A 23,210-nucleotide genomic window follows, 5' to 3' on the forward strand; every position below is an offset into this window, starting at 1 on the left:
TAAAAAGCATGACGGACTGGGAAATAACAAAAATAGGAAAGTACAGAACTTCCACCGGGGGAAGGGGAACCTATAACACATAACTTTAGTAGGCGATAAAGGAAGTTTTGAATGAGAAAAACACAGTGTTCTTGGCTAAGAAGACAAATTATCACAAATACGTACATTTTTTCTCCAAATTAATTTAAAGATTTAATGCAATTACAAATAAAAATCCAAGGGGATGTGGGGAGGTGGGGTGGGACTTAACAAAATTATGTTAAAGGTTGTGTAAAAGAAGGAATAAGCAAAAAGAGCCAAAGTGCTGTATAAGAATATTGGACTGGTTTTGCAATATATCAAAACCTGTTATAAAGCTAAAATTATTAAAAGGGAGCATCACATGTCTAATAATTGAGAAGCATATAACAGGATGGACAGCCCAGGTACAGAACCTGTAATGCACAGTAATCAATTTTGATTTCAAAAAAATAGAAAAATATTGGTGGTATGAAAACTGCTTGGTTTTTTAAGATCGGTTTCATTTCCATCACCCTATGAGTTGGAATCGACTCAACGGCACTGGGTTTGGTTTTGGTTTTTTATCCCCTCCCCACTGAAAGAACGGACATGGAATCAGCACCCACAGATTCCTCCTCCAGGTTTTAGCCATCTTATATTAATCCTGGAAGCTACTTCTTTTCTCTATTTAAAGGATTATTATGGTTAAATATTGTCACTATCCCTTTTATTTTCTACCTGGTTCACTTTTCCAGATTAGAGGTTAATTCTTGTCCTTTGGTGAAGTTTCTTTATTGACCTAAACTGGTGGTTCCCAAAGGGTGGTTCCCAGAATACATCTGCATCACGGGGGAGCCTGTTAGAAATGCAACATCTCAGCCCCTCCCCAGACCTACCTAATCAGAAACTCTGGGCATGGTCCCAGCTATCTGTGTTTTAATACGTCCTACTCCTGGTGATTCCAATACACAACGAAGTTTGAGAAGGAGTGATCTAAGCACACATCCAGCACCACAGGAAGTACCATCTGTACTTCTGAGCCTCCGGAATGGCATCTACTTCCCACAGCGATTTTTGTCATATGACTCATAAGGCACTAAGTTAGTCATCTGTATACCTTTCACCTCAACTATTTTGACTTTAAGTCGCTGGAGGAAAAAAAGTGTTCCTTATTTGTATTATGATCATAGCACTTAACACAGTATTTCCATACTGTGATAATGACTGTTACGTTCAAGGCTACCAATTTTTTATGCTCCTACCTTTCAGGAGAATTTTTTTTTTTTAAATTAAATATGTCCTTATCATCTTAACTCTTTAAAAAAAAAAAAAACTCTTTAGATGCCGGTTTATCCCCACAAGTTGCCTCTTATGTTATTTAATATGGGTGTTGTTGACAGGTGTCACCCAGTCAGTTCTGACTCATAGCGATCCTATGTACAACAGAATGAAACACTGCTTGGCCCTGTGCCATCCTCATGATGGTTGTTACCCTTAAGCCCACTGTTGCAGCCACGGTGTCAGTCCATCTCATTGAGGGTCTTCCTCTTTTTCATTCCTCTTCTACTTTATGAAGCATGATGTCCTTCTCCAGAGGCTGATCTCTCCTGACAACACGTCGAAAGTATATGAGACGTAGTCTCATCATCCTTGCTTCTAAGGAATATTCTGGCTGTACTTCTTTCAAGACAGATTTGTTCCTTCTTTTGGCAGTCCACGGTATATCCAATATTCTTCACCAACATCATAATTCGAAGGCATCAATTCTTCTTCAGTCTTCCTTATTTGTTGTCCAGCTTTCGCACGCATTATGAGGCAACTAAAAACACCATGGCTTGGGTCAGATACACCTTAGTCTTCAAGGTGACATCTTTGCTTTTTAACACTTTAAAAGAGGTCTTTTGCAGCAAATATGCCCAATGCAACGCATCATCTGATATCTTGGCTGCTGCTTTCATGGGTGTTGCCTGTGGATCATTCAATACCACTTAATATGGTCCTGAATTACAAATAGGGTTATAGTAATGTGGTTACTATACAGTAACACACAAATGTGAAGTGGTAGAATTTCAGTACAGAAAGACAATGCTAAGTAGTTATTGAAATCTGAACATTTTTTAAACGAAAAGTTGTACTAAACTGCCAAAAAGGCAGAAATTGGAATCTGGCAGGATCTCTTTCCATCTTGCTGTTTACAGCATATTTACCTGAGGTGTGACTGTCTGGTCAATTAGATTCTCCGTCAGCGATAAAAGCAAGGCGTCCAATTCATCTGTAGCATCCTATGAAAGACAAAAGCATCTATAGTTGTTAAAGGACCCACTAAGCATCAGGCTAAGCCTTTTCCATATCTTCTCAATTTATAATCCTGACGAGGACTGATTGGTATTCTTTACTTTAAATAAACAGAGACATTCAGGAATCATGGTTATTAACGATTCTCCTTTTCCATGGAGGGGAACTTAGCATACAGAACTTAAAAAGGCTAACGTGTAGTATGAATTTTCATATAGCTATTTCTTTTGGGAGACAAATTGGGCAGGGTTAAGACTATTCTGGCTCTTAGATTCTGAACCAGACTAAAGAGGTAAAAGGTTCAGCACAGCAGACAGTGAGTAAAGGAGATGCCTAAATTCCAAGTGCTTCTTTACTGTTTGCAAAAGAACACCATGTGAACTTTTCCCCCATAAACTGTAATTAATACTTTTTGAAAAATTACTTTGTTGCTGAGAGTATACAGTTAAAGTTACATCAATTCAAGATTCTACATGTTTAGTTCAGTAACACTGATTACATTTTTTGAATTGTACATTCTCATCGTTTTCTGAGTTGTTCCTCCTCCATTAACATACACTTACTGCTCCCTAAGGTTCCTATCTTTCAAGGTGCTGTTGTCAACTTGATCCCATATGGAAAGATCTTAAAAGAGCATAATGCTCAAGGCATTCTTTACTAGATAAGCTAAACTACTGTTTGTAATTTTATTGTGCTTTAGGTAAAACTTTATAGTGCAAATTAGTTTCACGTTCAAAAATTTATACCTAAGTTGTTTTGGGACATTGGCTGCAACCCCCACAATGTGTCAGCACTCTTCCCGTTTCCCTTTATACCTTGGGTTCCCCATGTCCATTTGTCCAGTTATCCTTTCCATTCGTGCCTTCTCATCTGTTTTTGGGCAGGTGATGCCAGCTTGGTCTCCTGTACTTGACTGAACTAAGAAACATGTTCTTCATGTGTGTTATTGTTCATTTCATAGGCCTGTCTAATCTTCGGCTGAAAGGTGGACTTTGGAAATGGCTTCAGTTCTGAGTTAAAAAGGTGCCTGGGGCTACTATCTCCCGGGTTCCTCCAGTATCTGTCAGACCAGTTAAGTCTGGTCTTTTTTGTGTGTGTGTGAATTTATATTTTGTTCTACATTTTTTTCCCCACTCTGTCTGGAACCCTCTATTATGATCCCTGTCAGAGCCATCAGTGGTGGTAGCCTGACACCATAGTTTTCTTCATTCTCCTTTGCTCCAGATGGGATTGGAACAATAGATGTATCTTAGATGGCCACTCGCAAGCTTTTAAGACCCCAGATGCTACTCACCAAAGTAGGATATAGAACATTTTATGAACTATGTTATGCCAATTAACATACATGTCCTCTGAGACCATGATCTCCAGCCCTCAGTCCCAGTAACTTGGTCCCTCAAAGTGTTTGGATGTGTCTAGGAATCTTCTCCGACTCTGCCTTGGTCAAGGTGTGTTGACTTCCCCTGTATTGTGTGTTGTCTTTCCCTTCACCAAAGTTAACACTTGTCTACTATCTAGTGATTTTCTCTCCCCATCCTTCTCCATCATAACCATTAATTTTTTTTTCTGTGTGTAAACCTTTTCTTGGGTTTTTATAATAGTAGTCTCATACAGTATCTGTCCTTTTGAGACTAATTTCACTCAGCATAATGCCTCCAGATTCATCCATGTTGTGACATGTTTTGCAGATTTATCATTGCATAGTATTCCTTTGTGTATACGTACCATAATTTGTTTATCCATTCATCTTTGGATGGGTACTCAGGTTGTTTTTATGCTACCATGAATAATGCTGCAATGAACATGGGTGTGCATGTCTATTTGTGTGACAGCTCTTAGTTCTCTTGGATATATTCCTAGGAGTGGCTAGATCCTGTGGTATTTCTATTTCCAGCTTTTCAAGGAAGCACCATGTCGTTTTCCATAGCAGTTGTACCATTTTATATTCAACAGTGCATAAAAGTTCAGCAATCTCTCCACAACCTCTCCTACATTTACTATTTTTTGTTTTTTTGATTAGCACCAGTAACGTCTGGTTGAGATCCTATCTCATTGTGGTTTTGATTTGCATTCTCTAGTGGCTAATGACCAAGAACATTTCCTCATGTGTCTGTTAGCTGCTTGAATGTCGTGACTGGTGAAGTGTCTGTTCATATCCTTTAACCATTTTTAAATTGGATTATATGTCTTTTTGTTGTTGAGGTGTTATTCTACAGATTAGACCCTTGTCACATATGTCACAGCCCAAAATTTTTTCCCAGTTTTAGGTCTGTAGGTTCTCTTTTAACTCTTTTGGTGAAGTCTTTTGATAAGCTTACTTATTTAATTTTTAGGATCTCCTAGTTATCTAGTTTATCTTCTGGTGTTCGTGCAGTGTTAGTTACGATTTGTATTTTTTGGTTTTAAGAAGACTTCATGGGATATTTCTGGTTTACTGTTTGAAGATTATCTCAGAGCAATAGTTTCAGGGTTGATCCAGCCTCCGTGGCTCCAGAAAATCTGGAGTCTATAAGCATCTGAAATTCTGTTCTGCATTTTCCTCCTTCTGATCAGGATTCTTCTATAGAATCTTTGATCAAAATGTTCAGTAGTGGTAGCCAGGCACCATCCAGTTCTTCTGGTCTCATGGCAAAGGAGAGAGTTGTTCATAAAAAGCTACACGTTTCATTTCCTCCTCCTATTCCTGACTCTCCTTCCTCTTTTCTTGCTCCAGGCGAATAGAGACCAATTGTTGTGCCTTGAAAGGTTGCTTGCAAGCTGTTAAGACCCCAGGCACCAGGGCTGGATTAAGGCATGCGAGGGCCCTAGACACTGATTATGTATGGTGCCCCTCCTCTGCTTACTCATGTATTCAAACAGAATATGTGAATTACATATATACACACACACGTATCTCTGTGTGTGTGCGTGTATGTGTGTCTTAGCTAACCAAGAGCCTGGTTGCCAACCAACAGGACCACAATTCGAATCCACCAGCTGCTCCTTAGAAATGCTACGGTGCAATTCTACTGTGACCTATAGGGTTGCTATGAGTCAGAATCAACTCAACGACAACAGGTTTTTTTTTTTAAATAATGTTAGTAACTGAACACAAAAGCGGTGTACACCATTTCAGTGGAATGAGAGGAGCTGGATTATAAAACTTTTAGTGGATGCAGGGTACTAAGATTTTTACTATACACATTTTCTACAAAAAGAATATTCCACATATTCTACAACAAATAAAATGAGTCAGTGAACTTAGTTCACTTTTCTTTGTGTCCTGTCTGCTTGGCACCTACGGGTCTTTGCTTTGAACAACTGGTGCCTCTGTTTTATTGATGCCCTAAGCACATGCTTGCTTTTCCTATTGGGTAATTCATCCCTGCCAAGCACTATGCAACAAACTAGGAGGTAGAACAGGTGCACTAAACATGTTATTAGGCCAATTAACTGGGATGTCCCACGAAACCATGACCCTAAACCTCTAAACCAAGAAACCAAATCCTATGAAGTGTTTGGTTGCACACAAGCAGCCACAGCAGCTCTTAATTAAGGCATTTTAAATTAGTACTTGAAACGCCTTCTGGAAGACACAATTCTGTACTGCTCTCTGGTGTGTGTGTGTGTATATGAGTGTGTATAGGGAGAATTTAAAAAAGAGTAAGAGATAAAATTCCAATCTGGAAATAAGAGAAACAGGAATCTACGGTATACTGCATAACATAAAAGCCCTTTATTTATAAATTCTGTTTCTGTCTATCTGCCTTCATGCTTCTTGAATCCCCTATTCATGTTTCAATATTAAACCCGACTGTAATTACATACTTGAAAAAACTGTTCTCTCTCTTCTCACATCTCTTCCCTCCCATCCCACCCCTTCACACCTGTGAGCTGGGTTAAGTGTCCCATAACAGCCTGTGCATATACCTCTACTAGAACACTTTGCTGATAGGAGCAGATCGCCAGATCTTTTTCCTACGGAGCCCCTGGGTGGGTCTGAACTACTAACCGTTCAGTTAGCAGCTGAGTGTTTAACTGCTGAGCAATCAGGGCTCTTTATCAGAGTGTTTTACAATTCTCTCTCCCATTAGACTACGATCAGGTTGAAAGCAGAAGCCATGTTTCATTCATTTTTAATCTTCAAAGCCTAGCATACTGTCTGGTACATATTACATACATAATAAATAATCTTTGAACTAAATGTCCTTCACTATTTTAAAAAATCTCAGATTCCATTTAACGATTATTAATAATTAAAGATGTCAATACGTCTTTTTAGCATTTTAACTGGCAGAAAGACAGCTTCTGATTGAAGGTATTTTAGGTTGAATCTTTTTTTAAGTCCAAAAGTCTGAAAAATGATACACCGAAATGCTAACTATATACAGTCGCTGGGTGGCTGGAATACAAGTGATTTCCATTTTTTTCTTTTTATGAAGTATTTGGTAAATTTCTACAATAAATGTAGATTATGTACTGTAGGCTGGGTTCTCCAGAGAAACAGAACCACTGAAGCACGTATCTATGTGTATGCACACAGAGAGAGAGAGAGAGATTCATTTCAAGAAAATGGCTCACGCAGCAGTTGGGGAGGCTGGCAACTCCGAAATCCGTGAGTCAGGCGTTAGGAGTCTCCTGACTCACATGTTTGCAGGGGCTGATGAACCCAAAATCAGGAGGTCAGCTGACAGGCTGTTGGCTTACGAGGCTGTGGCAGCTGGCGAATCCCAAATTGGGGAGATCAGATGGCAGGCTACCGGTTCACAGGGCTGCAGAAGCTGGCGAATCAGAGAATCGGCAGGTCAGACAAAAGGCTGCTGCCTCAAGGCCCAAGAACCGGAGGTCAGATGATGACAAGCCAGATGCAGGAGCCAGAGCAAGAGTGAGCTTTGGTAGAGCATCCATATATACTGGATGTAGGTCACACCCTCAAAAAAATTCCCCTTACATCAGATATTTGAGTAGGGCCATGACTTGAGTAAGCATGTGACCTGAGTAAGGCTTGAGTAAAGCTGTGACTTGAATAAAGCCCTATAGTAAGGGTGTGATTCAAGGCACACCCCACACTAACCCTGCCTCATTAACATACAGAGGTTTAGTGTTCACAACAAATAAATGGAGAATAATTACACAATGTAACAAAATGGAGGACAATGACATCCAATCACAAAATGGAGGATAATTACACAATACTGGGAAACAGGGCCAAGCCAAGGTGACACATAACATTACCCATCATAGTCCACCCCTTGCCAACCTGGCACCTGTATGTGTCTCCTTAAACCACACACAATCTCTAAATAGAGAAAATGATAAAATCATACTTGCACCTAACATGATACAACTAACATGCATACAACCAAAAACACATTAGGTCTGTTTATGTTTTATATTTTATGAGGGAAGAAAACAAAAATAACTGCTATGTATATACACATATATGCACTCATACACATATAATAAAACAAGGAAGAAATACAATTACAGTCCTCGTTTCCATAATTAGTCATGTGGTCCTAAGTGGTATTTAGAACTACTTTCTTCCACTACTCATTACATATTCCCTTTACCCTCAAGCACCTCAGCTGATTGTGGTTCTTTCCCTGGTGGGGAAACCAAAACACCCATTCTGAAGTTCTGGGCCATTAGCAGTCATGTTAGAATTGAGTTGCTGTAGTTTCCCACTGACGTTAATCACACTGCATGGTGGTACTAAGAGACATCCTAAGGGATCTCTTGTATTCCAGATATACTTTTCTTTACCTCCATTATGCAGTATCAATACGATTTCTCCTTGGTAATCAGGATCAATCACATCAGCCAATATGACACCTCTTGTCCTTGCCCATTGATCCAGAGGCAGGATAAGTCAAGTGACATTCTTAACTTCCAGTTCAAAGGGATCAGTATTGTGTCTCCTGGTGGGAGCACTTCTCCTTTTGGAACTAAGACTGAGCATAGGGTCATGGGGATAGGAATCAAAACTTTTGCAAGTGGGTTACTAGGGATAATAGTGAGTGGTACCATGCCTATCTATGCTCCTTGATTCCTGCACCCAGGAATCCTGGCTATGGGAGAAACAGCACCACATATTGGATACTGGAACAATATACTAGAGCACATTCAGCTTCCTAGAGAACACTGCCCCAACCCTGCAAAGTACTGCCACCTAGCTGGTGCTGTAATTGTGGTCATTAGAAGGCCATTCCATCATTCTATTAAGCCAGCTGCTTCAGGATGACAGGAAACACGGTAAGACCAGGAAATTTCACGAGCATGGGCCCAATGCCACACTTCATTTGCTGTGAAGTGAGTCCCTTGATCTCGGTCAATGCTGTGTAGTATGCCATGATGGTGGATAACGCATTCTCTAAGTCCACAGATGGTAGTTTTGGTAGAAGAATTACACGCAAGGAAGGCAAATTCCTATCCAGAGTAACTGTCTACCCCAGTAAGAATAAAACATTGCCCTTTCCAATGTAATCAATCTGCCACCAGCTTGCTGGCTGAATGCCTTAATAGCAATACCTGCACATATTCTCCAGCGTTCTGTTTGTATATATTAGAAAAGTCAAGCAGTTCTTTTGGACTGTAGCGTACCTCCTCCTGGGTCACTTTCAACTTGACCTTTTGGGATTCGCTGGGACTTAAGTCTAATTATAGGTCTAGAAGCAAAAATGGGTGGTGTGGGTGGCTCTTGAGAACATTCAGCAATGTCTTGTAAGGCATCTGCCTCAGGCAATGTCCCAGGTGCCATCTCAGACAAAGGCGCTTTGGGCACAGCTGGGTTAGTCTCATCAAATGCAGGTGAAAGGGATAATGCTTTTCCTGGGGAGGGTGGCTTAGCAGACAAAGATGGAGTAACCGCTTCAGATGGGAGGGGTGGCGCTATTAGTAGTAGTGATTCAATGAAATTTAGGGTCCCAGTGTCCCCATCTTGCTGATTTTCTGCCCATATGTCCCTATCCCAAGTTTTCAGAATCCCATTTCTTCCCAATCGATGCCCTCACTTTAACTTTAGACACTACTCAAGGTTGAGAATTCAACTGATGTTGTTATTCAGCCACTGTTACAATTAGACTCTTCGTTTGGTTTTCGACAACATCTGCTCTGTTACTACAAGAAATGATGTTTTCTTTCAGGGCGCAAGCAGCAACTTGCAGGTCTTTTATGTGGCACTTGAGCTGTGACTCTGAAACCCTGAGTTCATCTTTTTCCACTTTGTCTAGTGCAAGTAAGAGTAACCGACCAGATTCCTTATACTTCTCAGTCTGACAAAATTTACTGAAAAGTGTCTGATATGCAATCATCCAGAGCCTTCTCACAAATATTTTATCTATTGGTAGTAATATTTTCAAAAGGTCGGCAGTTCAAATCCACCAGGCACTCCTTGGAAACCCTATGGGGTAGTTCTACCCTGCCCCATAGAGTCACTATGAGTCGGAAGCGACTCAGTGGCAGTGGGTTTTAGTGATATTTTGCTTATCTCTATTGCTGCTTCACACCATGGATGAGCAGTGCCCTCTTTACTACTGGAGGCAGAGTCATCGGTGCCTTTAAGACTAGCCAGGCTTGAGAACCAATTTAGAAAACTCATTCTTACAATTTTGTTTCTATTCCAACTCATAGGCACTGGGGTTTTTTTAAGACTCCACTCTCGGTAGCAAATGTCTTAGGCTGGGTTCTCTAAAGAAGAAAGACCAGTGAAGTGTGAGAGACTGATTGACTGATTGCAAGGAAATGGCTCACATGGTTGCGGAGGTTAATAAGTCCCAAATTCATGGGTCAGGAATCAGGTTGGGGGCTTCTCCTGAATCACATGTTTGCAGGGGCTGATGAACCCACAATCAGCAGGTCAGAAAACAGGCTGTTGGCTCAGGGGGCTGCAGTAGCTGGCGAATCCCAGAATTGGCAGGTCAGACGAAAGGCTGCTACCTCAAGTCCCCAAAACTGGAGGTCATATAATGACAAGCCAAGTGCAGGATCCAGAGCAAGAGTGAGCTTTGGCAGAGAATCCATATTTACTGGATATAGGTCACACCCTCAAGGAAGCTCCTCTTACATCGGATACTTGAGTACAGCAGTGACTTGAGTAAGGGTGTGACTCAAGATACACCCCACACTAACCCTGCTGCATTAACATATAGAGATTTAGGGTTTGCAACACATAAATGGAGGATTATTACACAAAACAGAAGACTATTAGATCACAAAACGGGGGACAATTATACAATATTGGGAATCATGGCCGAGACAAGTTGACACATAACATTAATCATCACATTATGCAATAAAAGTATCAAATGGTAAATGGTCATTTGCAAGGATAATTTTTAATTTAACTTAAAAAACTGAAACATTCACAGCGCAATGAACTGGTTCTATAATTTCTGAACTGGGACAGGTGTGGCAAGTGGGTACATGAGGCAGAAATTAGGATGAGCTGGGTTATGCCGCGATACAATTATTGGTCCTTGTTATTGCAAAAGGTTTATTTCAATCAACAAATATTTTTTAGTGCCTATTATGTGCCACTTACTGTTTGAGGCACTAGGAAAACAGCAATGAACAAAACAGATCAAGTCTTTCATAGACCTTACACTCTATAGTACATACGAATATGAATTTCAACATTACCTATGCGTTACGAGATCTATCTTTCACTCTTTCATCAAAGCAGCACTTAAAAGGTGCTTATTTTGCATGTAACACTGTATATTTTTTTAGAAAACAAAACAATAATAATGAGTGGAAGCATAGCCAGCACCAAGACCACACAAAAAACAAAAATACAAACAAACTAGAAACTCTTGTGAGGGATGTGGTGATAGACAGATAGGTATGCTGAATGGGTGTGGGATGGCATATGGGAGTATACCCACGTGCACGCATAAGTTTGGCTGTAGATATTTCTACATATATATATTTGTATGAGGTACACATATGGCCATATATACAAGAAAGCACAAAGCGGGAACAGTCATAGAAACATCCTAGACATAATCAAACACTTTGCGGGACTGAGTTAACTGGGCTTAAAGGTTAAGGGCCGCAGTCTCGGGGTACATCTAGGTCAACTGGCATAGCATAGTTCATAAAGACGTTCTACATCCTACTTTGGCGAGTAGCACCTAGGGTCCTAAAAGCTTGTGAGCGGCCATGTAAGATACAACTATTGATCTCTTTCCATCCTAAGCAAAGGAGAATGAAGAAAACCAAAGACTCAAGAAAGTTAGTCCAAAGGACTAATGGACCACAAGAACCACAGCCTCCACTAGCCTGGGACCAGAAGAACTAGACGGTGTCCATCTACCACTATCAACTGCTTTGACCGGGTATCACAATAGAAGGTTCTGGTTAGAGTGGGAAAAAAATATAGAACAAAATTCAGATTCATAAAAAAGACCAAATTTACTGGTCTGAGAGAGACTGGAGGAACCCTCAAGATTATGGCCTTTAGACACTCTTCTAACTTCGAACTGAAGCCATTCCCAGAGATCACCTTTCAGTCAAGTAACAGGGCTATAAAATAAACAATAACACCTTTGAGGAAAGTGTTCCTTAGACAATCATCTTCATGAGACCCAAAGGGCAATATCTGCCCAAGAGCAATGACGAGAAGACAGGAAGGGGCAGGAAACCCAGACGAACGACAATGGGGAACTCAGGATGGTAACGAGGAGAGTGCTGACACATTGTGGGAATTATGTCCAATATCACCAACAATTTATCTATAAACTACTGAATGGGAAACTAATTTGCTCTGTAAACCTTCACCTGAAGCACGAAAAAAAAAAAAAAAAATCACCAGATGTCCCTGGTATACTATAGGATTCAACTCAACACTGTCTTTGGAGAAAACTTGAGAAGCAAAAGCATTCTTACCTTTAGAACAGAACCATTTTCCGTAGGTGTGGAATGCATCAGAGCAAGAGGATCTTCAGGGAGGGACATATTATTCTCATTTAATGCAGCACTGGGAAGAGAACAATTCATGTAATGTAGGATCTGTACAGACATAGGAAGCATTTTCAAAGAAAGGGTGTTATGGATTTAACTGTGTTCCCCCAAAATACGTGCATGCGTCTGACATAGATATAAAATCTTTGATGTGGTGGATTGGGAAGGGTATATGAGCAGATAGCACTGTCTGCTGTCATACTGCTCACTATCATTGCTTTTTCCATACATGATTTTTACATGCTTAATTCCTAACTTGTTTGGCTTGGTTATCTAGTGTTCTTATAACAGAAATACCACAAGTGGGTGGCTTTAACCAACAGAAATGTATGCAATCCTGTCAATAATTTGGGCATAGACACAGGCCAATACGCATGCTAAACAGGTGAGGGTGGTGGTATGGGAGTGCATCCATCTACATATATCAGTATGGCTGTGGATATTTCTACATCTGTGTTTGTAAATGAGGCATGTATACTCATATATATATAACGTGCACCAGTTAAAAGCTAAGCTGCTAACCAAAAGGTCAGCAGTTCGAATTCACCAGCTGTTCCTTGAAAACCGTATGGGGCAGTTCTACTCTGTCCTATAGGGTCGCTGAGTCAGAACTGACTCAACAGCAACGGGTTTGGGGTTTTTTTTTTTTTTTTTTGGTATAGGGAGAACAGTTATATAAACTACTTAGACATAGGGACTGAACTTTTGGAACATGAAGGCTTAAGGACCATGATCTTTAGGAACATTTAGGTCAATTGTTAAAGCACAGTTCATAAAGACAATCTTCTATATCCTAGCCTGGTGAGTAGCATCTGGGGTCTTAAAAGCATGTGAGCAGCTATATAAAAAGCAACTACTGGTCTCTTCCTGCCGGGAGGAAAGGTGAATGAAGAAAACCAAAGGCTCAAGAGAGCAATTAGTCCAAAGGAATAAAGGCCCACGTGAACCACAGCCTCCTCTAACCTGAGACCAGACGAACTAGGTGTCCGGCTACCACTACCAACCACTCTACTGGGATCAAAATAGAGGCTCCCAGTTAAAACGGGTAAAAAACGTAGAACAAAATTAAAAAAAAAAAAAAAAAAAGACCAGAATTACTGGTCTGAAGGAGACTGGAAGAACCCCTGAAACTACTGCCCTAAGAATCTTCTCACTTGAAACTACAGATACTCCAGGAGAGCACCTTTCAGCTAAACGAAAGGCAGGGCTATAAAGTAAACAATAACATCCATGAAGAATGCGCTCCTTAGAACAACTGACCATGAGACCAAAAGGGCAGTATTTGCCTAAAACCAAAGACAAGAACATAGGGAGGGACAGGGAAACTGGACTAACGGAAATGGGGAACCCATGGTGGAAATGGGGAGAGTGCTGACACACTGTGGGGACTGGAAAATTAATTTGCTATGTAAACTTTCACCTAAAGCACAATTAAAAAAACCCGTTGCTGTCGAGTCGATTCTGACTCACAGTGACCCTAAAGGACAGTGCAGAACTGCCTCTTGGGGTTTCCAAAGAGCACCCAGTAGATTCGAACTGCTGACCTTTTGGTTAGTGGCCATAGCTCTTTTTCTCTGAAAATTGTAGAATGAATCTAGAATAAAATACAACAGTTTTTATACAGTTACCCCGTGGTTTAATCACAATGCAAAAACAACACTGCTAATAAGAACAAACTACATGAATGACAACTTACTGAAATAACTATCAATTAACACCATAATTGTCAGTTACAAGTTGCCAACACTAAATAAGCAATTGTTGTTATTAGGTGCTGTCTAGTCGATTCCAACTTATAGTGACCCTATGTACAACAGAATGAAAAACTGCCCTGTCCTGCAACATCCTCACAATCATTGTTATGCTTGAGTTCGCTGTTGCAGCCACTGTGTCAATCCATTTCGCTGAAGGTCTTCCTCTTTTTCACTGACCCTCCACCCTGCCAAGCACAATGTCCTTCCTCCAGGGACTGCTCCCTCCTGATAACATGTACAAAATATGTGAGATAAAGTCTCACCATCCTCGCTTCTAATGAGCATTCTGGCTCTACTTCTTCCAAGGCAGATTTGTTTATTCTTCTGGCAGTCCATGGTATATTCAGTATTTTTCGCCAGTGCAGTAATTCAAACGCATCAATTCATCTTCGATCGTTCTTATTCATTGCCCAGCTTTTGCATGCATATGGCTTGGGTCAGGCGCATCTTAGTACTTAAAGTGACATCTTTGCTTTTTAACACTTTAAAGAGATCCTCTGGAGCAGATCTGCCCAAACCAATGTATTCTTTGATTTCTTGACTGCTGTTTCCATGGGCGTTGATTGTGGATCCAGGTAAAATGAAATCCTTGACAACATCAATCTTTTCTCCATTTATCATGATGTTGCTTATTGGTCCAGTTGTGATGATTTTTGTTTTCTTTATGTTGAGGTGTAATCCATACTGAAGGCTGTGGTCTTTGATCTTCATCAGTAAGTGATTCAAGTCTTCTTCTCTTGAACCAGCAAGCAAGGTTGTGTCATCTGCATAACATAGGTTGTTAATGAGTCTTCCTCCAATCCTGATGCTCTGTTCTTCTTCATACAGTCTAGTTTCTCAGATTATCTGCTCAGCATACAGATTGAATAAATATGGTGAAAAAGATACAACCCTGATGCATATGACTTCAAACCATGCAGTATTCCCTTGTTCTATTCAAACGACTGTCTTTTGGTCTAAGTACAAGTTCCTCATAAGCAGAGTTAAGTGTTCTGGAATTCCCATTCTTCCCAAAGTTATCCATAACTTGTTATGATCCACACAGTCGAATGCCTTTGCATAGTCAACAATACACAGATAAACATGTTTCTGGTATTCTCTGCTTTCAGCCATGATCCATTCAACATCAGCAATGATATCCCTTGTTCCATGCCCTCTTCTGAATTAGGCTCGAATTTCTCTGGCAGTTCCCTGTCAATGTACTGCTGCAATCACTTTTGAATGATCTTCAGCAAAATTTTACTTGTGTGTGATATTAATGATATTGTTCTATAACTTCTGCATTTTGTTGGATCACCTTTCTTTGGATTAGGTACAAATATGGATCTCTTCCAGTCGGTTGGCCAGGTAGCTGTCTTCCAATTTCTTGGCACAGACTAGTGAGCACTTCCAGTGCTGAATCTACTTGGTGAAATATCTCAACTGGTATTCCGTAATTCCTGGAGCCTTGCTTTTTGCCCATGCCCTCAGTGCAGCTTGGACCTCTTACTTTAGTACCATCAGTTCTTGATCCTATGCTGCCTCATGAAATAGTTGAACGTTGACCAGTTCTTTTTGGTACAGTGACTTTGTGTATTTCTTCCATCTTCTTTTGCTGCTTCCTGCATCGTTTAGTATTTTCCCCATAAAATCCTTCAATGTTGCAACTCGAGGCTTGAATTTTTTCTTCAGTTCCTTCTGCTTGAGAAGTGCCGAGCATGTTCTTCCCTTTTAGTTTTCTATCTTCAGGTCTTTCCAGATTTCATTATTATACTTTACTTTGCCTTCTCAAGCTGCCCTTTGAAATCTTCTGTTTAGCTCTTTTACTCCATCATTTCTTCCTTTTGCTTTAGCTACTCTTCATTCAAGAGCAAGTTCCATAGTCTCTTCTGACATCCCTTTTGGTCTTTTCTTTCTTTCCTGTCTTTTTAATGACCTCTTGCTTTCTTCATGTGTGATGTTCTTAATGTCATTCCACAATCTGTCTGGTCTTTGGTCATTAGTCTTCAATGCATCAAATCTATTTTTGAGATAGTCTCTAAATTCAGGTGGGATATACACAATGTCATACTTTGGCTGTTGTGGACTTGTTCTAATTTTCTTCAACTTGAACTTGCATATGAGCAATTGATGGTCTCTTCCACAGTCGGCCCTGGTCTTGTTCTGACTGATGATATTGAGCTTTTCTATCATCCCTTTCCACAGATGTAGTCAATTTGATTCCTGTGCATTCCATCTGGTGAGGTCCACCGGTACAGCCACTATTTATGTTGTTGAAAAAGGTATTTGCAATGAAGAAGTCATCAGTCTTACAAAATTATACCACGTGATCTCCAGAGTCAGTTCTATCACCAAGGCCACATTTTCCAACTACCAATCCTTCTGTTTCCAACTTTTGCATTCCAATCACCAGTAATTATCAAGGTATCTTGACTGCATGTTTGATCAATTTCAGACTGCAGAAGTTCAAAAAATTTTCAATTTCTTCATCTGTGATCATAGTGGTTGATGTGTAAATCTGAATAATAGTACTTTTAACTAGTCTTCCTTATAAGCATATGGATATTATCCTATCACTGACAGCACTGTACTTCAGGAGAGATCCTGAAATGTTCTTTCTGAAGATGAACACAATGCCATTCCTCTTTAATTTGTCATTCCCAGCATAGTAGACCACATGATTATCTGATTCAAAATGGCCAATACCAGCCCATTTCAGCTCACTAATGCCTAGGATATCGATGTTTATGTGCTCCATTTCATTTCTGATGATTTCCAATTTTCCGAGGTTCATAATTCGTATATTCCACGTTTTGATTATTAATGGATGTTTGCAGTTAGTTGTTTCTTCTCTTTTTAAGTCGTGCTACACCAGCAAATCAAGGTCCCAAAAGCTTGACCCATCCACGTCATTAAAGTCGACTCTACTTTGAAGGGGCAGTTTTTCCCTAGTCGTACTTTTAGTGTCTTCTAACCTGAGGGGCTCATCTTCTGGCACTATATCAGACAATGTTCTGCTGCTATTCATAGGAAGATATACAAATAGCCAATAAGCACATGAAACAATGCTCAACATCATTAGTCACTAAGGAACTGCAAGTCAAAGCCACAATGACATACCACTTAACATATACTAGAATGGTTACCATCAAAAGTCAGATAATAACTAGGACACTTGGGGGGAGTGAGTTTACGTTAATAGGGGAAGATCACTTCATAAAAAGAGGATGAGAATGGTGGCACCACTTGAACAATATAATCAATGTCACTAAATTCTTTATGAAGAAACTGTTAAATTGATATATGTTCTACTGTGTATATCGTCAACAACGAAAAGTCAGATAATGAAAGACTTGGTGAGGATGTGAAGAAATCAAAACCCTCGTACACCAGCATATGCTGCTGATGGGAATGTAAAATGGTTCAGCTGTAATGGAACAGTCTGATGGTTCCCCAAAAAGTTAAAACATTGAATTACCACACGATCCAGCAATCCCACTTCTAGGTGCATACCCAAACGAACTGAAAACAGCCATCCAAACAAAAACTTGTTCACAAATGTTCACAGCAACACTATGTTGGCAAAAGGGGGAAACAAGTCACGTGCCCATCAATAGGTGAATGGATAAACAAAACGTGGTGCACCTATACAATGGAATATTATGCAGCCATAAAAAGGAATGAAGTGCTGATATGTGGTACAACACGGATGAACCCTAAAAACAGTATACTAAGGAACCAGTCACATTTATATGAAATTTCTACAACAGGCAAATTCATAGAGACAGAAAGTAGATTAGTGATTGCTAGGGGAAAAGAAGAATGTAGAACGACTGCTAAGGGGTTTCTTTATGAAGTGATGAAAATATTCTGGAATTAGATAGTGGTGATACTTGCATAACTTTGTGAATATACTAAAAAACCATTAAATTATTCACTTTAAAAGGGTGAGTTTTATGGTTTGTGAATTACAGTTCAATAAAAAATGAAAGGAAAAAGGTCTAAATCTATTATAGGATAAATATTAAGATGTGACAAAGCTTGATTATTTGGTACACAACTTTGTACTATGTAACTCTCCACAGTTTTCGCTATGCTTGAAATATGTCATTAAACAAAAGGGGCTACAGTAATAGAACCCGTGTGGTATGGCACCGGGAAGGGAGAGATTAACAGAACAGGAAAAGGCACAGAAACAGACCCAGATTTATATAAGAATTTAACATATTTAGAAGGGTGCATTTAAAATCCTCAGGAAAAAAAGATTATTCAGAATATGAACATTTAGCCAAAATAACTCTGGAAGGAACTTGAGGCGTCTTCTAGGCTCTTTCCAGGTTTAAAAGCTCAATGAAACTTTTGTGCCCAATTCTGTCCCCATTATCCTCCTCTTGACAAAAATTTTGATGAGGTTATTCTAAAAGGTTTCATTTATAATAATAGTACTGAAAATGTTGTGGGCCAGTAGATTTACTAAAATTAAAAGGTTAAGTCGTAATTTCAGTTTTACTCTGATCACCAGTTAGGGAGTAAGTCTGTTTAGTACTAACAGCAAAGTTCTATATACAAGGCATGCTATATGCTTAAGTGCTACGCTGATTACAGTATCCAGAACTGAATATGATTAATCAGAAACCCTTCACTGAATAAGTTCTGAATAACAGGAAAAGAAATAGCATTCATTTACTCAACACTGCTCTTTTTTTGAGCACCAAATTAGCACAGAACACTGAATACACGGTGATGAATAACACAAACTGGCACAGAGCAGGGGATAAAAGGCTAACAAGACAAAAAAAACGCATAATATTCATTAAAGAAAGGTAAAAGAAAAGAGAGGGAAGGAGCAACAAACAAATTTGCTTGGTTAATGTGAGAGCCGATGAGAAATAATTTACAGCAAGGCCACTGTGGCGACAGGATGACACTAAAGTTAACTACGATACTCGAGAGAAATAAAATACATTCCTTATCGGGTATGTTGTAAGATTATGCTGTCGTCAGGTGCTGTTGAGTTGGTTCCAACTCATACAACAGAACGAAACACTGCCTGGTCCTGCGCCATCCTCACAATCATTGTTATGCTTGAGCCCCCGGTGCAGTCACCGTGTCAATCCATCTCGTTGAGGGTCTTCCTCTTTTTCACTGACCCTGTACGTGACTAAGCATGATGTCCTTCTCCAGGGACTGATCCTTCCAGATAACATGTTCAAGGTATGTGAGATGTAGTCTCGCTATCCTTGCCTCTAAGGAGCATTCCGGCTGTACTTCTTCCAAAACAGATTTGTTTGTTCTTTTGGCAGTCCATGGTATATTCAATACACTTCACCAACACCATGATTCAAAGGTGTCAATTCTTCGGTATTCCTTACTCACTGTCCAGCTTTCACATGCATATGAGGCGACTGAAAACAGCATGGCTTGTAAATTTATAAATATGTTTAAAAATTGTTCTGCTGTATGATTTCAATCAAGTAAAGAAAAATGCGGATGTAGGGAGACTAATCAGGAGTATCTTCAAATAATCTAAAACTAGGTACTAGGAGCTATGGAATGGATAGGTATCTTGTAACCATGTGGTGATGAATAGGGAAGGAGGAAAAAAAGAAAAAAAAAAGTTAAGAGGAAAGAATAAGAACATCAATTTAATTGAGCCCACTCAGAACTGTACCTGTTTGCAGTGGCATCCTGAACATTGGCGTTTTTATGACTTAACAAACTATCTTCTCTTGTAACCTAATAAAATGAAATCATGAAAAAAATTAAATCTTTGTTGAGGATACTATTACAAAAAATTTAAATTTCTTTCCAGTAAAATCAGAAGTATCACAGTTTGCTTCAGTTAATTATAACTTCCGTATGGAAATATCAGTACTGTGCCTCATTTAATCCTAGCCCGTACCCAAACCCAGTAATCCAAGCTCCAACTTCCCATATGTTGCCACACAAATTCACACGCTCTTCCCAGACAGCTTCCAGTTATTTAAGAAAAACAGCATTAGCCAAAAGATTCAATATCAGAGTTTCTCAAATTTATATGATTAAAAAAAGAAACAGATGTTAAGCTGTATATTTGGCTTCTTATGTCTTCCCAAATGCAAGGAATATTTTAGGAGGGACTTTCTAAAAAATGTTTCTTAAGAAGTCCGTTTTCTCCTCCACTTTACTGAGCTATCACTTAAAAAAAAAAAAAATGATCACTTACATAGAGTAAAATGTACTCATTTTCAGTGTACAGTTCAATGAATTCTGAAAAATATATGCAGATGCATAACCAACTACAACCAACACAGGGAACAGTTCCACTACCCCCCAAAATGTTCCCTTGAGCTGTTCCTAGGTAATTGTTTCAAAAACCCTTGCATGTGGTAAACAAACTGTATTTTCTACAGTTTCATGTAAATGGTATCCTTTGTGTTTGCCTCTTTAGAGCAACAAGATGTTTTTGAGAGTCAACCACGATGCTGCATGCATCACAAATTCCTTTCTTTTTATTTCCTGGGTAGTGAAATAACCAAAAAAAAAAAAACAAACTAAACCCATTGCCATCAAGTTGATTCCGACTCATAGTACCCAGCAAATAGAAAGAAATACCACAATTTGTACTATCGGTTTACCCGTTGATGCACATTTAGATTGATTCTAGTTTTTGACTGTTATAAAGTTGCTAGGAATAGTCATATACTAATATCTACGTGAATGTAAGTTTTAATTTCTCCTCGGTAAATACCTACAAGTGGAATTGCTGGGTCAGATGCTAAGTGCATATTTTCCAGATTGCTTGTACCATTTTCATTCCTACCAGCAGTTTACACATATACATCATAGAAGCTCCATCATCACCAACATAGACTGTTGTCTTTCGCTTTAGCTGCTGCAGCCAAGTATGATGTTAGCTATATAATTTCCGTTGATGCCTTTTATTAGGGAAAGCAAGTTTCCTTCTAGTCCTAGTTTGCTGAGAGTTTTATTATGAACAGGTGTTGACTCTCCTGAGCTGCCTTTTCTGTATCAGTTGAGATCACAGTTTGAAAAATTTTTTTAATATGGTGAATTTTTGTTACACTGGTTTTTGAATGATAAACCAACCTTCATTCCTGAAATAAATCATACTTGCTCATGATGTACTATCTTTTCTACAAGTTGTTGCAAATGATTTGCTTACATTTTGTTAAAGACTTTTATGTTCCTGTTCAAGAGGAATATTCGTCTGTCGTTTCCTAAAATATCTTTTTCTGGTTTTGTTATTCGGGTAACACTAGCCCCATAAAATGAGTTAGAAAGTCCTTCCTCTTCTACTTTCTGAAAGAGTTGTGTAGAACTGTCACTATTTCTTCCTTAAATATTGAGTAGAATTCAGCAATGAAGCCATCTGGTTCTAGACTGTCTTTGTTTGAAAGTTTTTAAGTATTAAATCAGTCCCTCTTCTCTGAGGCTATTCAGGATATTTCCCTCTTGTCTCAGTCAAGAAATACCCAAAGCATAACTGAAATGTAAGGTAATGACAATGACAAGTATTACTGCTGCTGCTGCTACTACTACTACTGGGGGTCAGCACCTTTTAAATGTGCATTATGTGCCAAGAACCATTCCATGTCCTTTTCATTCATTACCATATCTCATCCTTATATTACCCATTTAAGGTAGACCATTATCCTTACTTTAAAAATGATTAAACTGAGGCTCAGAGAGGTTAACTAACTTGCCCCATGTCACAAACCTAGTAGGTGGCAGAAGTAGAAACGGGATCCAAATCCAAGTTATCTGATTTCACACAACTTGTCATAATTTCATTTTTTAAATTTTTATTGTGCTTTAAGTGAAAGTTTACAAGTCAGTCTCTTATACAAAAATTTATATACAACTTGCTATATACTCCCAGTTGCTCTAATGAGACAGCACACTCCTTCTCACCACCCTGTATTTCCACGTCCATTCAGCCAGTTTCTGTTCCCCTCTGCCTTCTCATCTCCCCTCCAGACAGACACTGCCCACATTGTCTCATATGTCTACTTGATCCAAGGAGCTCATTCCTCACCAGTATCATTTTCTATCTTATCGTCCAGTCCAATCTCTGTCTGAAGAGTTGGCTTTGGGAATGGTTCCTGTCTTGGGCTGATAGAAGGTCTGGGGACCATGACCTCCGGGTTCCTTCTAGTCTCAGTCAGACCATTAAGTCTGGTCTTTTTAGGAGAATTTGAGGTCCTCATCCCTCTGCTCTCCAGTGCCTTCAGGGATTCATTGTTGTGTTCCCTGTCAGGGCAGTCACTGGTTGTAGCTGGGCATCATCTAGTTCTTCTGGTCTCAGGATGATGCAGTCTCTGGTTTATCTGGCCCTTTCTGTCTCTTGGGTTCATAATTACCTTGTGTCTTTGGTGTTCTTCATTCTCCTTTGCTCCAGGTGGGTTGAGACCCATTGATGCATCTTAGATGGCCACTTGCCAGCATTTAAGACCCTAAACACCACTCTCCAAAGTGGGATGCAGAATGTTTTCTTAATAGATTATGCCAATTGACTTAGATGTCCCCTGAAACCATGGTCCCCAAACCCCTGCCCCTGCTATGCTGGCCTTCGAAGCATTCGATTTATTCATGAAACTTCTTTGCTTTTGGTTTAGGCCAGTTGTGCTGACCTCTCCTGTATTGGTTGTTATCTTTCCCTTCACCTAAAATAGTTCTAATCAACTCTCTACTACCTAATTAGTGAATACCCCTCTCCCTCCCTCCCTCCTCTCATTACCATCAAAGAATATTTCCTTCTCTGTTTAAACTATTTCTTGAGTTCTTATAATAGTGGTATTATACAATATTTGTCCTTTTGCAACTGACTAAATTTCATTCAGCACAATGCCTTCCCGATTTCTCCATGTTATCATATGTTTCACGGATTCATCATTGTTCTTTATCAATGTGTAGTATTCTATCCTGTGAATATACCATAATTTATTACCCATTCATCCGTTGATGGGCACCTTGGTTCCTTCCATCTTTTTGCTATTCTAAACAGTGCTGCAATGAGCATGGGTATGTATATATCTGCTCCTGTAAAGGCTCTTATTTCTCTAGGAAAAATCCCAAGGAGTGGGATTGTATGGTAGTTCTAGCTCTAGCTTTTTAAGGAAGCGCCAAATCAGTTTCCAAAGTGGCTGTACCATTCTACATTCCCACCAGCCTTATATAAACGTTTCAGTCTCTCCACAACCTCTCCAACATTTATTGTTTTTTGGATTAATGCCAGCC

The 23,210-nt window shown here is 39.5% G+C and overlaps 1 protein-coding gene across 10 annotated transcripts in view; it reads right to left on the reverse strand.

Annotated features, from left to right (window-relative positions):
• Positions 1-23,210, reverse strand: part of EPB41L5 (erythrocyte membrane protein band 4.1 like 5) — a 221,259-nt gene that overhangs the window by 37,426 nt on the left and 160,623 nt on the right. For 6 of the 10 annotated variants that reach the window (XR_007518074.1, XR_007518075.1, XM_049889155.1 and 3 more), the window contains 3 exons: positions 19,642-19,706; positions 12,163-12,253; positions 2,208-2,282 (listed from right to left, as the gene is read on the reverse strand). Coding sequence is in view for 6 of the 10 variants with exons in the window: in XM_049889155.1 (XP_049745112.1) it covers positions 2,208-2,282; positions 12,163-12,253; positions 19,642-19,706 (231 nt within the window). In the remaining 4 variants the exon portion in view is untranslated. Of the gene's footprint in view, positions 1-2,207; positions 2,283-6,855; positions 7,056-12,162; positions 12,254-19,641; positions 19,707-23,210 lie in introns of those variants that run through there. The other 4 variants (XM_049889157.1, XM_049889156.1, XR_007518077.1 and 1 more) reach the window with 3 other exon arrangements.

The sequence above is a fragment of the Elephas maximus genome, chromosome 6 (genome assembly GCF_024166365.1).
Source record: "Elephas maximus indicus isolate mEleMax1 chromosome 6, mEleMax1 primary haplotype, whole genome shotgun sequence".
NCBI lineage: Eukaryota > Metazoa > Chordata > Mammalia > Proboscidea > Elephantidae > Elephas > Elephas maximus.